Source organism: Lepidochelys kempii, chromosome 12, assembly GCF_965140285.1.
Source record: "Lepidochelys kempii isolate rLepKem1 chromosome 12, rLepKem1.hap1, whole genome shotgun sequence".
In the NCBI taxonomy this organism is placed as follows: Eukaryota; Metazoa; Chordata; order Testudines; family Cheloniidae; genus Lepidochelys; species Lepidochelys kempii.
In genome coordinates, this window is record NC_136391.1 from 38,019,423 (window position 1) to 38,035,858 (window position 16,436).

At 44.3% G+C, this 16,436-nt stretch overlaps 1 protein-coding gene across 1 annotated transcript in view; it reads right to left on the reverse strand.

The window, feature by feature from the left end:
* The window catches only part of ZCCHC14 (zinc finger CCHC-type containing 14), an 89,785-nt gene extending 74,727 nt beyond the window's left edge, over positions 1-15,058 (reverse strand). Inside the window, exon 1 of the mRNA XM_073308144.2 lies at positions 13,055-15,058. Coding sequence (XP_073164245.1) covers positions 13,055-13,618 — 564 coding nt within the window. The 5' untranslated portion in view covers positions 13,619-15,058. The remainder of the gene's footprint in view (positions 1-13,054) is intronic.
* Between the last annotated feature and the right edge of the window lie 1,378 nt (positions 15,059-16,436).

A 16,436-nucleotide genomic window follows, 5' to 3' on the forward strand; every position in this document is an offset into this window, starting at 1 on the left:
TCCAAACGGAGCACTTTAGTTAGAGAGCTAATGGTGTTATGGTCAGGCTCACTATGACTGTTTAAAAGTCTTCACGCAGATTTTAAATAACTTTTTTCCACTGTCTTCCATATCCTTTGACGTTACATATCATTGAAGTTTTTCTAGAGAAAGGGAAAGTTTCAATAAAAAATGTTTTGTAATGTAAGTAATATTTTCAGATCAGCCAGCTATTTTAAAATTAAAGAATAAGTGATATTTGATTGGACCACACACACTGCAATATCCTAAGATTGCATGAACTGTGAAACTTGCAGTCCTAGAAGAAAACTGACATGAAAAATATCAACATTTACACACAATTACGTTTTTACAGCCACACTACTCCTGAGGGAATTCTGCGCCAAGCAAATAAAAATTCTGTACACAATATTTTAAAATTCTACAAATTTTATTTGTCAATAAATAAATGTGGAGGCTCCAGCATGGCAGCGGGGAGCACAAGTCACTGGTTGCACGAAGATGGGAGACCACCATACAACACCCACCCGTGCCCCATGGACATGGACTCTGCAGTGAGGCTGCACCCAACCCTGAGAAAGCGCAAGGGCAGGGCCTGCCCCAGAAACACCCCAGAGCCCTGCACACCAGTTGTGGGCAGGCAGGCTCAGCTCAGCAGGATCCAAGTACGGAGGGGCTTAGTGTGGGAGGATACAGGTGTGGGGTGAGAGGGTTTTGTGGGGGGGAAATCTGGGTGCAGGCAGCTCAGTGAGTAGTTGCGGGGCAGGGGCTGGAAGCACAGTGGCTCATTGAGGGGGGTTCTGTGCAGAAATTATATATCATGATTCATTAAATACAAACCATGTTAATTGAGTCACAGTTGACAAATTTAAAATAGCAAGAAAATTCAGAGTTCAGGTTCTTATGTCATGGTTCCTATGTATTACCATGCACAAAGGTAAGTTCATAATGGAAATACTGACAACCCGTTCTGTAGCTGTACAAGAGGTAATAAGAGCTACCAGTCTAAAATGTTCTCACTAATGCATGGATGGCTCAAATAAGTTTGGGAAGAGGTAAATCTTTGAAGCCAGCTTTACTAAATGTTAGCTGTGCTACCCAGTGAGGATGTATAACAGTAGATTTACTACACAAAGTCCTTTCATGAGAACAGCAGTGTTCATAAATGGGAAATTTAAATTGGTAAGTATTTAAGTAGAACAGTAATTATCTGTTCCCTTTCAGAATAACTAACCAGAATACAAAATATATAGGGTTTAACTGAAAACTATTTGTTGGCCTCGACTGAATTAAAACCAACACTATCTAATGTGTAACATGACTACTTATACTCTCCAAGTTTATGAAAAGATTACATAGGTGGTTTTTTGGGAACAACTTGTTCTGAAGAAATTCATGGGGGATGTTTATTTACTAATACTCTATGCAAAATAAATACGGATTTCCTTTTCTATTCAGTCATACATATTCAGAGTATAAGAAAGACTAAAAACATACAAAGTGAAGGCTGGATAAGAGAATAGCACTAAGGAGCATCTAATGGCTTCAAGCGCAAGAGCTGCATGAATGAATACAATAATTTCCTATTTATTGTTGAGGGAAAAATCCACATAATGTTGCAGATATGAAAAATAACTAAGGATTGGGGAGGCAGGAATCTTAGAAAGTAATGGGCTCCACTAATTTTTCACCCTATAAATTACATTGTCTGAGAGCTTCCTCTAACTCAATTTAAGATTTTTTTTTTATTTTTTTCGTTTCCAGACCTCTCAGGTTTGGGGCCACATATAGAGAATATTTAACAATTTTGTTCCATCTTTTATAAAGTCTTGGGGAAAATTTAAATAGCAGTCCTTTCAATCTCCAATTAGCATGAGCTAAATATTGTGGGATCATTCAGATACTACAGTACTGTTTTAGAATACCCACTCAACCAAAAGATGTTACAGCTGAAGACTGCAGATTGGGACAGGGTCTCTCCTCTTTTCTGGGTTTTAGGTACATAGCTGCTTCTAAAAAGTGAACCCTGAGTGATTTAGGCTTCCATTTAAAAAAAAAAAGAACACCCCAGAAAAACAAAAACCTACCCATCCCTCTCAGTGTTACTCATTTCAATTTCCTAACTAGCAATAGGAGACTAGGTCACCATTCTAAGTTTGATCCATGAAGCATGAAAACCAGGGGCTAAGCTCCAAGATGCTGTCTGAGGCCCCAGTTCTGCCAACTTTTGCATATGTGAGTAACCTCATGCATGCCTGTAGTCCCAATGAAGTGAAAGGGACTATTCACAGGTACATCTGCAAGACTAGGGCATTACTGATCTTAGATATAGGCTTTTCTCTTTAAAATACATGATACCACTGCTTACCTTCTTAAATTTACACATGTAGTTAAGACCTTTGCTGGACTGGGGCTTAAATGCCTCAGAAAGTGAATACTGGGAATTTGCCCATATCTAACAATCAATGGCCAATGCTGAGCCAGGGCAAGCTTCATTGGCACAAATCATGGCTTTCCTTGCCTATACTTGGGCATGCCTTGGTGTAGCTTCATTGGGGGCCAGCCATCAATACTGGTGTAAACAAGTCAAATTCCAGATACACACCCTTGGAATAAATCCTGATGAGTAGGAATCTCTCTTTCAGTTTCTTAAATGCAGAAAGATTTATGGGTGAGCTGCAAAGGATTTTTAGAGAGAGTCTGGCTTGTGCCCTCTTGTTTTTTTATGACTCAAACAAATTCCTGCTCCTGCCTTTTTACGTGTTTCTGACTTTTTGTTGTTGTTTGTTTTAAATCTTAGACCTTGTCTGCATTAGGAATTCTGGCCACCAATGTAGCAACACTTGTGCAATCCCAGTCTAGTATAGAAATGGAAAGCTGTGATTTGCACTGCAGCAGCATACCCTGGTTTTAAATCACAGTAAGCTCTAGTGGTACAAATCACTGCTTGGCTTTCCCTATCTAACTAGGGGCTCATACAGTGCAGTTACACAGATGGCTATTCACTGATGGCTGGAATTGGGATAAATCTCCAGTGTAGAAAAGGCCTTAGAAATACTATGAAGGTCAAGTCTAGTCATCCCTGCTGTTGCTGGACAACATTCTGCATATCACAGAGCAGATGATGATGATCTGGTGGTCCATTCTCACTGTAAATTCTATGACTCTGTGTGTATTATATGCTCACAGACCTTAATCAAAGGTGTGGCAAATGCTGACTCTTTAATAGGGCTGTCAAGTGATTAATGTGATTCGGTTTTTTAAAAAGCTAATTGCGATTAATCGCACTGTTAAACAATAATAGAATACTATTTATTTAAATATTTTTGGATGTTTTCTACTTTTTCAAATATACTGAAGTATAACAGAATACAAAGCATACAGCGATTACTTTATATTTATTTTTATTACAATATATGCACTGTAAAAAACAAAAGAAATTGTATATTTCAATTCACCTAATACAAGTACTGTAGCGCTATCTCTTTAAAATGAAAGTTGAACTTACGAATGTAGAATTATGTACAAAAAAAACTGCATTCAAAAACAAAACAATGTAAAACTTTAGAACCTACAAGTCCACTCAGTCCTACTTCAGCCAATTGCTTAGACAAACAAGTCTGGTTACAATTTGCAGGAGATAATGCTGCCCATGTCTTGTTTAAGTCACCTGAAAGTGAGAACAGGCGTTCGTATGGCATTGCTGTAGCCGGCATCGCAAGATATTTATGTGCCAGATGTGCTAAAGCTTCATATGTCCCTTCATGCTTCAACCACAATTCCAGAAGACATGAGTCCATACTGATGATGGGTTCTGCTCGATAATGATCCAAAGCAGAGCTGACCGACGCATGTTCATTTTCCATCAACTGGAGTCAGATGCCACCAGCAGAAGGTTGATTTTCTTTTTTGGTGGTTCAGGTTCTGTAGTTTCCACATCGGAGCATTGCTGTTTTAAGACTTCTGAAAGCATTCTCCCACACCTCATCTCTCTCAGATTTTGGAAGGCACTTCAGATTCTTAAACCTTGGGTCGAGTGCTGTATCTATCCTTAGAAATCTCACCTTGGTACCTTCTTTGCGTTTTGTCAAATCTGCTGTGAAAAGTGTTCTTAAAATGAACATGTGCTGGGTCATCATCCGAGACTGCTATAACATGAAATATATGGCAGAATGCAGATAAAACAGAACAGGAAACATACAATTCTCCCTCAAGGAGTTAAGTCACAAATTTAATTAACATTTTTTTAAATGAGCATCATCAGCATGGAAGCAAGTCCTCTGGAATGATGGCCAAAGTATGAAGAACATATGAACGTTTAGTGTATCTGGCATGTAAATACCTAGCAATGCCAGCTACAAAAGTGCCATGCGAACGCCTATTCTCACTTTCAGGTGACACTGTAAATAAAAGTAGTCAGCAGTATCTCTTGTAAATGTAAACAAACTTGTTTGTTTTAGCAATTGGCTGAATAAGAAGAGGGACTGAGTGAACTTGTAGGCTCTAAAGTTCTACATTGTTTTGTTTTTGAGTGCAGTTATGTAACAAAAACAAAATCTACATTTGTAAGTTACACTTTCACGATAAAGAGATTGCACGACAGTACCTTAATTGTGAAGTGAATTGAAAAATACTATTTCTTTTGCTTATTTTTACAGTGAAGTATTTGTAATTATTAATAATAATATAAAGTGAACACTTTGTATTCTGTGTTGTAATAGAAATCAATATATTTGAAAACATAAAAAAAATCCAAAAATATTTAATAAATGTCAATTGGTATTGTTTAACAGTGCGATTAATCATGATTAATTTTTTAAATTGCTGTTAATATTTTTGAGTTGATCGCATGAGTTAACTGCGATTAATCAACTTTACTCTTTAATAAAGATTTCCTTTGTCCAGAAACCTTTACTAAAATTCCATAATGCACACAGGGCCATAGAATCTTCCAGAACACACAAAACCTGAGCTACTGCTGTAAAGCAAACAAAATTTCCTTTAAAAGAAGACTTCAGCTTTAAAAAAAAAATAAAAAAAAAAAAAAATACATCATTAAGCAGCAAGAGGACACAACACAACAAGACCAGAAGTTCCACAGCTTTCATGCAATTCTGAATTATAGTATTTATGGGGTGAGAAATAATGGGAAATACCGTTAATCTTTCCCCTCCACTCACTGAATCGTCACTAATATTTGATATATAATGCAGTTTTGAGCACTTAAATTAGTTACCTACTGCATAAAAGAGTCAGATCTTTTCAAATTTATAAACCATTTAAAAGGATTCAGGCCTTTTTTAGATTTTCCATTTGAGATCAGAAAGAAGTTCATGCAAGTATAGACTGCGGATCACTTCTATATTCTGCCAGTACAACTTTTATTTTAAATAGAAAAGCAGTCAACAGAAGACAGTTTAATACTAACAGTGACTTAGGCACGTATCAGCATGATCTGATATGCAGGTCTCTATCCTGAACTACACAGTATTTTAATGTATGATTTGAGATTAAACGTGCATAAATTTCTCCTTACGTTCTTGATAGGGCTTTTGTTTATACAATTTTTTAAGGCGAAATCTGTCCAGTAGCAAGAGGCAGACCCACCATCTATACAATTAGAGTACATATGTGTACAATTTTAGCTGCAGATATTCACAGTATGATTCATATCTACAAAGAAAGCAACAAAACACATTGACACTTGCACTAAGTACCATGCAGGTCCATCTTATTGGTCCACTTGAAAGTATCCAAGACTTCCAGTATAGGGCTTTTTGTCTGTCTGTCTTTCTCTAAACCTTTAGACCATCTCTAAATTTGGAAAGTTTACAAAACAATTCCCAGCCAGCATCAGTGGTAATAGTAGCCAAAGCATGAACAAGGTTCCTGCAGCCAGACCTGATTTTATCACCACTTAATTAAATCTACTGAAAGCATGTTTAATCAACACTGTGGTTAAAAAATCATCTGGCCATTGAGGCTAGCACCATTTCAGCTGAACAGGTGACAGTACTGGTTGATACACTCGAAAGGAAGCCTACACTACAAAATTAAGTCAACCTAAGTTACGTTGATGTACAGCCACCACAATAATTGAACCAGTTTTACATGTCCACACGATGCTCTTTGTGTTGGCAGTGCACGTCCTCACTGGGAGCACTTGCACTGATTTAACTGCCAGCATGGTGCATTGTGGAACAGTTTCTGAAAGGCAGCAACAGTTGATGTAAGCAACGCAGAGTACACTGACACTGCATCAACCTAACTACATCAACTTAAGCCCTATGCCTCTCGCAGAGGGAGAGTTATTAAGTCGGTGTAGTGAGCAAGTTACATTGATGAGAGCTACATTTTAGTGTAAACGCTTGCAGAGTTAGGTCGACATAAGCTACCTTATGTCGATCTAACTGTCGCATAGACTAGGCCTTACGCATCAAAATAGTGTTATGCTTCTTTTGCAGTTGCCAACTCCCAGCATCGCATTTGAGAGGTGAGAGGGGAAGAGAAGGAAAGGCAAGCCTTATATTTGTTGAAGTGCAAATCAGGCAGTGAACGGACTTCTAGTTTGCCTTGTCACTGGAATAATTCACAGATACTCTGATCTCACTGACTAACAACTCACAGATTCAGAAGGACATGTGAACAAGATAAAATCCATATTTTAAAACAGTGAATATAGGTTTAAAAAATGCTGTTAGATAGTGACAATATTCACATATAAAACAGGAAAATAGGGGCTGGGGAAAGCCAGCCAATGTTTAAAAGCAACATTTTCTAGTATATCATTGACTCTACAACTCTTCAATTAAGAAGTTACTCCTAAGCAATTGGTCTGATTACTTTTGGATCCTTTTTAGTTAATTATGAAGGCTTTAAAACTGCATATTGTGCAGTATTTTAGTTTAAAAGTGTCAGTGATTTCAAACACTGTTGAGGTATATAATTATATTGTTAGCAGTTACCCAAAAGCTAAGTAGGTTGGCAGTTTACTGCCCCACATAATGCAAAACTCACACAAGATGTGGATTTGGATGACACCAACACCATTGTCTTTACTGCCTTTTATATTTCTCCTAATTTACATACAGGCAAAGCAATTCTTGATTCATCCTGCTCTCTTCCCTTTTACAAATATTGAACATTTCAAAGGAAAAAAATCCAAACCTTCTCTCCCAAGTTTCATATAGAGCTAATTTTAACAGCTAAGTTATGTCATTGAAAATAATCTACAACAGAAAGGCTAATAGCCCTTAACTATACTCATGGAAATAGCATCTCTAGAATTAGCACTTCTTTTGTTTTCAGCAAAAACAACAAAACCTCAAAATGGCAAAACACAAAATATACTCTGCAACTCACTCACACAGGACATGGCTTCAAGGAAAAAGTTATTATTAGACATATTGGAGTAATAATTAGAAGGCTCAATCAGGATCAGAGCCCCCTTGTGCTTGGCGCTGTGCAAACACACAGAAAGAGACGGGCCCTGTCGCAATAACCAGCTAAAGAATCATAGCACCTCAATTTATGCAATTCAAATCATACATTTAAAAACACAGATTTTTAACTGACTGGTTAAATACTTCAAAACAAGGTTGCTGTTCAACACCTTTGAAGTTGCACACTGAAATGTTTATGTGTGGTTAACAATTGCTAGCTTTGCTTTTCCATGGGTGGTTTATACACAGTTTGAGCACTGATTTAACTAAAACAGTTTAGAGACTGGTTCAGGTAAAACAGTGCAGTCTCCTTTTATTCTCCTTTTATTCTATTTTATTCCTTATATTTATACTCACTTTTATTTCATATGAAGAGTGTCCTACTTCAATTTTGCTTAAGTTGTAATTGATAAGAGTCAATAGATAATTAGAAAAAAATAGTATACAAACACAGGACTTGAACACAATGTCATGGCTGAAGAAAAAACATCATAGTCTGCATTAAAAAAAAGTGGAGGGAAAGTCAACATCATTATGAATTCAGTGAAAGTTTTTTGGCTCTTTCTATTTGGTTTCTCACAATGGAATATTCAGTCCAATTTCCAAATAAGCTTGATTTTAAATGCCTAAATAAGATTCTCATGTTAACATTCATTATACTATTGGGTAACATTCATTTAATTAAAATGAACATACTACTAATAGAGACTATTTTACCCCTTTCAAATCCTTCCTATGCAGTTATAAAAAAAACCTTCCTGGTTCATCCTATTAAACCATTTTTGTGAGAAAAAACAAGAAGCGTAGGATTAGCATTAGTAAATTCTGATAGTCCAAGTAGGGAGTCTCAACTTTCCAATCTGGAAACTCAGTACCTATGCGTAACCCACATTAACATGGTGTGGCTCACTGTACCCACGAATGGTCAGGCCACAGAGAGTTCTGTGTATGCCACTGCCTCAAAGGTAAGAGAACTGCTCCTTTAGCTCATGTAGCACAGGCTCTCACTTTTAGAGCACAGGAATTTGAATGCAGGTCCATTGATGACACAACCATGCAGTTACCATCACAAATGAAAGAGGACCAGGAAGAAAGTTAGGGCTCACACTGTCCCATCTGGGGTACCACCCCTTTGTCTTGAAGTCCCTGGCTGAGTCATGTGGTAGGGGAACAGCAACACTTCAATTTCTAGCCTAAACAGGTATTAACATAGTAAATGACTGAACAAGACATAATTCCTCATGATAGATTGGAGGCTAAAGATTCAATTTAAAACTAGAGTTACCCAATAGTGCTAAGAACAATCCAATTATTACCCTTCCTTTGCAAGACTGGCATAAAGCCAGAGAGCTCCTAGACAGGACTCAGGTTCAGCTTTCCAAAAAAAAAAAATTATATGCACACACACACATTTTCAAAATTTGGTTCCATAAAAGGATTACAAATTTCAGTTACTGTTTCCTCAGAAATATTCTCAGGTCCTTCAATCAGCTGCAGCAACACAATATAAAAACAAAACTATTTTGCATGCACCTGAAAGTAAGACCTTATCACTAAAACCAGATCCAGCGGTCAATATAAAAACCCTCTTAAGCAGCTTATTTCCAAAGTTTTAAATGAGCCTATGGAATAATATGATTGATAGATATCATATGCTACATTCTTAGAACAGAGCTGTTGGTACAGCAATTGGAGGCTGACTGGCCTACCATTCATAAGATATCAATTTGCAACAGAATCACACAACTACAGTATCATATTAACCACTGACTGTGTTACTTCCTTTCAACTGCAAACAAAATATGGCCAGAACTACTATGTAAAAGGCTCTGACTCTGCAGCTGACTCCACCCAGTCAGATCCTTACACCTGCACAGAGCCCCAATGAAATCAGTGGGCATTCCTCAACATAGAATCAGTTGAAGGACTGATGTCCAAAATGTTACTCACCTAAGGCAGCCTTATTTCACTGTTTGTTGGAATGCCCCATTGTATAGTATTTCTTGGTCCTGGTTCAAAATTGTTTTATGTAAGTGACAGGTAGAAGGGGAAAAGTTATTGAAATACATCACCCCCAAACCCTCATCCCTGCAACAGTGGGAGTAAAATTGATATTATTAACCTGTTTTCATCTACAGTTAAAAAAAAAAAAAAAGTATATCCTAAATCAGTGGATATCTAAAGCAAAACTTGTTCAACACCCAGAAATTTGAATTAATTAGTTCAATTTTTTTAAGCATACTTCCTATCTCAGAAAACACAAGTTTCATACAACATGGTTCACCCTCAACCTTAAGTGACTAGACTGGATCAGCAATCCACAGAATCAAAACTGCCCAACATCTAGATCTACCTCAGACTGGGACATGCAATCTCCTTCCAGATGTAAGCATATAACACGGAACCCTGTATGTAATGAGTTTAACATTTCATGGCTATTATCCTTTTCTTCCTGATCCTTACAAAATATGCACATACTTCACTGACTGTAAATTGGAATTATTTTGACAATTACACATTTTTTTCTTCCCAGATGTGTCTTGCTTGGTATGGGAAATAACATTAACATGTTGACACAAACATCATTCAAATACCATGACAGCATTGATGTTATATTTGTGCTGGAAGAGTCACTTTCATTATAAATGCATTTTCAGAGGTTTATAGCTCCTTCCAAAATTACTCCTTTGGTCTGAAGTTTCTCATACTTGTTCACGGCCCAGAAAGGATTGGGGAGAAAGTGAGCTGTTTGTCTGTTTTTTAATTTTAGTAAAATTATGTGCGACTCCTTTTGAGCGAACTGAAAATGAAAAAAATAAAAGGTGGCCTTCATGTATTAATAGATTTTTCAGACACTGCTGCTCATGGATAATTCAAGTGTTTTCATTTTTAAATTCAAATTTGAACTATAAAGATTCCTAATCACTAAAACATTGAAAAGTTACAAATGAATGAAAATGGCAGTCACTGCCCGTGTGTTTTCCCTCTCAATGTAAGTGTGCACAGAGTACATTTATCTAGCTATGTGTTCAAAGGTCTATATACATAACTGCACAGCGCCTGTGCTGCTTATTTTGATGACAGAACATGCACTCAGCGTTGCTCTTAATTTTTCAAAATATAAAAAGCAAGGAATTTATATAAAATACTACATTAATGCAAAATAATAGTTTGATTTTATATGGACAAAAAATAAACTATGGTTTCAATTTGGCTAGAAAACCACAACCTTTTAAAGTCACAGACACTTTAGATAAGTCATTAGGCTATTTAAATTATACACTGTATCAACAGCATGGAAGTCTAAGGTAGTTCCACTGTATCTTGTGACAAGGGACATCTCAGTGTTTAAGATGAACCCAGAGGAGTTTGTGCTCACAGGAGTTTAGCGGACACCAAATACCAACCCAGCAGAGCTTGTGCTCTGGCAAAGAAGCACAAATGATGGGGAAGGGCTGGCACTGGGAAAGTCTTTATAGAGCTCTGATGGCTGGGGCCCCAATGCAGCTTATCTTCTCCTGGCACCTGCGCTGACTCTTCTGGGCGATGTTGTGATCATGCAAACGTTATCAAGTCACATCATCACAGCATCCAAACCTGCAATGTTTGGATTTAATTGTGCACAATTAAACATGGCTGGATTGAATAAGATATATTGTTTTTCCATGCTCTTTGTCCAACTATAGATTTAAGCCAACTTCTTGTTCTAAAACGTATTAACTAGATACCAGCATCTGAACAGCTTAGCAGCCTTCTCTTAAAAACAAGTCTGAAATTGTCTCAAACAGATTATCTTAATTTCAAAAGACAATGAAAATATATACAGATGCTCCCCGACTTACGCAATCGTCCCATTCCGGAACGACTTGTGTAAGTCGAATTTTGCATAAGTTGGAAATGTATACCTGACCATTACGCCCAAAAAAACCCCACACCCCTATTTTAAGCTTATGGAACTTTTTACGTAAGTGCGTATTTGCGTAAGTCAGGTCTTGCGTAACCCAGGGAACGTCTGTACAGTAAAGTGACACTAATTTTTTGTACTCCCTTAAAGAAGAGAATTTTGTTACTATGTAAACTATCAGTGTTCTTCAATACACCAGACCCTCGCTAGAACACGGGATTTGGTATCCATGCGCGGTACCGCGTTAACATGGGGACCATGTTATAGCAGAGACCGCGCTAAAATGAATTGCAATTAAAAAAATTAAATTTGGGATCCATGGCCACGACCGCATTATATGCAAATTTGCGCTATATAGACGCACCTTCTGGCAAGGGTCCAGTGTACCATATGTACGATTCCATGTTTAAAATACACTGCCCCAAAGGCTATTTTTCTTCTGAACACAGTAGCAAGTGACTACCAGAAGGTAATTTTTATTGGTACCAGGAAGAACAGTAGAATGGATTCTCAATCCATTTTAGAATGGCTTAAACGGTGCTGCACTTTCTCAGCTAGATAAAAATTGTATACTATTAGTGAAGACCAAAATGGTATGCTCTCAGAGGCATTCATGTCTTTATTCCTTGAGCATGTTCACTTGGTCCTGATCCTATTTCTACAGAACTTTTGTATGCGGTAAGTTTTGCTTCTAACCACCAAGAAGGTGAGAGTGGGGAAGATGGAACTGAGGTCTGTATATTTGTTCTTTTCCTTATTTTGATTTGATGTCATGCTTCTTCTGCAGAATAGAAACCATAAGATTAAGTATTCGTATGGAGGCTCCTCCTGCAGTTAATTATATCCTTATAGCCTGTACTGAAAATATTTTTCCATCTATACATCATTCACAACAAAAAATTAAATTGAACAAAAAGTAAACCTGTAACCTCTGCTTGTTGGCTCCATATATTTTGAGACAAGGAAACAAAATGTTGAGAAAAAGCACCCAGATGTCCACAGCCGAGTATAACCTCTCCCTCCCCCCCCAAACTTTCAAATTTAAGGCAGCAGTATCCAAAGGAATGTACAACTAGAAGGAAACTTATGTTACGGGACACCTCCAACACGTACCTACCCATCTTAGGCAAAGATCCAGCTCCCACTGAATTCGATAGTTTTATCGGTCCCTTAAGCAGCCACTTTAAGTACAACTCCAGTGCAATTTTGTTCAGCATTTAGATAGCCTCTCCTACTGGGTTATGGTTAAGTGGGACCTAGACTCACCAAAATTTCACTGCCACCAGACAGACACTTTTAACAAACCTAATTCCTAACCCCTCCAGTTCATAATCCTTGAAGACAGATGCTGACTCCCATTTCCAGCTAGATTTTCCATGTCTTTCTCCCTCGCTAGTCTTTGATCTGCTACCCATGAAGTGAGGCAGTCCAGTTAGTCCAAGCCCATTTCTGTTGATCTACTTGTGACTCACTGATGAATGTCCCCCTTCTGATTATGACACAGATCCCAAGGATCCTAGATGAATCTCTGACCATCCCATCTACTAGGCAATTGATTTTTGCTGTTCCCTTAGGTTGTCACTTATCACTAGAATGTTTGAGTGGTAGGAAGGAGAAAATATGTGGCTATGTTGTTTAAGCCTTCAAAAAAATAGTTTGAGATATTACCCAAACCCTGAAAGGAAGAGTGTGAGGTTGCAATACCCACCTTATGGCAGCCAGGGTAGGTTGCCATGGTGCTAAGAGTAGGGATGCTGGGATTCTTGCTGGTGCTGGCCATGATGTTTTGGATCTGGGTAAGCTCTTGCCTCAGTACCTGCTTCTGGTGGAAGCTAAATGCAGGGTGGTTGGACGCCATAGTGAAGAGCAAGAGAAATTCATCCCCAGTGCGGCCCTCGTTGAGCTGCAGCCCATAGTTGTTGATGACAGAATCAATGTGGGTAAGTGTGCGGAAGAGGACTCCAGCTGCCTCTCGGTGTGCAGACCCCAACAAGGCAAGGGATACCAGCAGTTTGCTACGTACCACCTCATCTGTCAAGTTAGTGAGGCTACCCAAGTCAGCAGGGTTGTTGGCCTTGATTTCAGAGTCACGTAGGGAGTGATAGTCCTTGCGGGCCAAGTCCTCTAAGCAGGCACCTAGAAAGCGCAGTTCAAGTGGGATGCACAGGTCCAGGAGGCCACAGAGAAATTCCACTCGCTGCGGGGAGGGCAGTTCTGAGAACCAGCGGTACACACTGTCCCTCTGCAGCCGTGGGCATCGCTTCTCTACCATGTTGCTCCTGCAGCTACCACCACCTCCACCAGTGCTGGTGCCCCCCCAGGAACAGGGGAGATACACACTGGGGAGTGAAGGAAAGTGCCCAAACAAAAGGGAGGGAAGCGGGGGAATGGGACCCTGAGAGGTAAGTGCCCAGATACAAGAAGGGGGCACCCTAAGAGCAATACACACTGGGTCCCAAACAGTAAAAATCCAGGAAAATCAGGGTCCTCACATCAGGGGTGAGATACAGATGGCGGTGATGCAGAGACACACAGGGACCCTGGAGGAGGGGTTGCTGATGGGGGGGGGATGTGGGGACACGCAGGATTCCCGGGGGGCGGGGGAGAGGAGGCTTCCAGTGGTGGGGATGAGGAGACACGCAAGGACCCTGGTGGGGAGGGGCAGGAGGACCCCAGAGAAGGGTTTCCAATGGAGTGATGAGATGACACGCAGGGACCCCAAGGAGGGGTTACCGATGGGGATGTGGGGACATGCAGGGACCCTGCGGATTAGTGATGGAGGATGACAGGACACACAGGGAACCAGGACGGGGTTAGTGATGCGGGGGGGGAGCTGACGGGACACGCGGGGGCCCGGGAGGGGGTTAGTGATGGGGGGTGGAGCTAACGGGACACCCGGGGGCCCGGGAGGGGGTTAGTGATGGGGGGTGGAGCTGACGGGACACCCGGGGGCCCGGGAGGGGGTTAGTGATGGGGGGTGGAGCTGACGGGACACCCGGGGGCCCGGGAGGGGGTTAGTGATGGGGGGTGGAGCTGACGGGACACCCGGGGGCCCGGGAGGGGGTTAGTGATGGGGGGGTGGGAGCTGACGGGACACCCGGGGGCCCGGGAGAGGGTTAGTGATGGGGGGGGGGAGCTGACGGGACACCCGGGGGCCCGGGAGAGGGTTAGTGATGGGGGGGGGGAGCTGACGGGACACCCGGGGGCCCGGGAGAGGGTTAGTGATGGGGGGGGGGAGCTGACGGGACACCCGGGGGCCCGGGAGAGGGTTAGTGATGGGGGGGGGGAGCTGACGGGACACGCGGGGGCCCGGGAGGGGGTCAGTGGGGTGGGGGGAGCTGACGGGACACGCGGGGGCCCGGGAGGGGGTCAGTGGGGTGGGGGGAGCTGACGGGACACGGTCAGTGGGGTGGGGGGAGATGACGGGACACCCAGGGGGCCGGGAGGGGGTCAGTGGGGTGGGGGGAGATGACGGGACACCCGGGGGGCCGGGAGGGGGTCAGTGGGGTGGGGGGAGATGACGGGACACCCGGGGGGCCGGGAGGGGGTCAGTGGGGTGGGGGGAGATGACGGGACACCCGGGGGGCCGGGAGGGGGTCAGTGGGGTGGGGGGAGATGACGGGACACCCGGGGGGCCGGGAGGGGGTCAGTGGGGTGGGGGGAGATGACGGGACACCCGGGGGGCCGGGAGGGGGTCAGTGAAGGGGGGGGAGAAGACGGGACACGCGGGGGCCCGGGAGGGGGTTAGAGATGGGGGGGGGGATGACGGGACACCCGGGGGCCCGGGAGGGGGATAGTGATGGGGGGGGGATGACGGGACACGCGGGGGGCCCAGGAGGGGGTCAGGGGGGTGGGGGGAGATGACGGGACACGCGGGGGGCCCGGGAGGGGGTCAGGGGGGTGGGGGGAGATGACGGGACACGCGGGGGGCCCGGGAGGGGGTCAGGGGGGTGGGGGGAGATGACGGGACACGCGGGGGCCCCGGGAGGGGGTCAGGGGGGTGGGGGGAGATGACGGGACACGCGGGGGGCCCGGGAGGGGGTCAGGGGGGTGGGGGGAGATGACGGGACACGCGGGGGCCCCGGGAGGGGGTCAGGGGGGTGGGGGGAGATGACGGGACACGCGGGGGCCCCGGGAGGGGGTCAGGGGGGTGGGGGGAGATGACGGGACACGCGGGGGGCCCGGGAGGGGGTCAGGGGGGTGGGGGGAGATGACGGGACACGCGGGGGGCCCGGGAGGGGGTCAGGGGGGTGGGGGGAGATGACGGGACACCCGGGGGGCCGGGAGGGGGTCAGTGAAGGGGGGGAGATGACGGGACACGCGGGGGCCCGGGAGGGGGTCAGTGGGGTGGGGGGAGATGACGGGACACGCGGGGGCCCGGGAGGGGGTCAGTGAAGGGGGGGGAGATGACGGGACACCCGGGGGCCCGGGAGGGGGTCAGTGAAGGGGGGGGAGATGACGGGACACCCGGGGGCCCGGGAGGGGGTCAGTGAAGGGGGGGGAGATGACGGGACACGCGGGGGCCCGGGAGGGGGTCAGTGGGGTGGGGGGAGATGACGGGACACCCGGGGGCCCGGGAGGGGGTCAGTGGGGTGAGGGGAGATGACGGGACACCCGGGGGCCCGGGAGGGGGTCAGTGAAGGGGGGGGAGATGGCGGGACACCCGGGGGCCCGGGAGGGGGTCAGTGAAGGGGGGGGAGATGGCGGGACACGCGGGGGCCCGGGGGGGGGTCAGTGAAGGGGGGGGAGATGGCGGGACACGCGGGGGCCCGGGAGGGGGTCAGTGAAGGGGGGGGAAGATGGCGGGACACGCGGGGGCCCGGGAGGGGGTCAGTGAAGGGGGGGGGAGAAGACGGGACACGCGGGGGCCCGGGAGGGGGTCAGTGAAGGGGGGGGAGATGGCGGGACACGCGGGGGCCCGGGAGGGGGTCAGTAGGGAGGACAGCGGTCCGGGGCGACGCGGCACCAGGGACCCCGGGACCCCAGGGCGCCGGCAGCCGGGTGAGGCCGGGCTCCGCGGGCCGAGGAAGCGGGGCACGCTGCCCTCTCGCTCCCCGCGGCCGGGCGGGGGAGCAGGCCCGAGGGGCCGG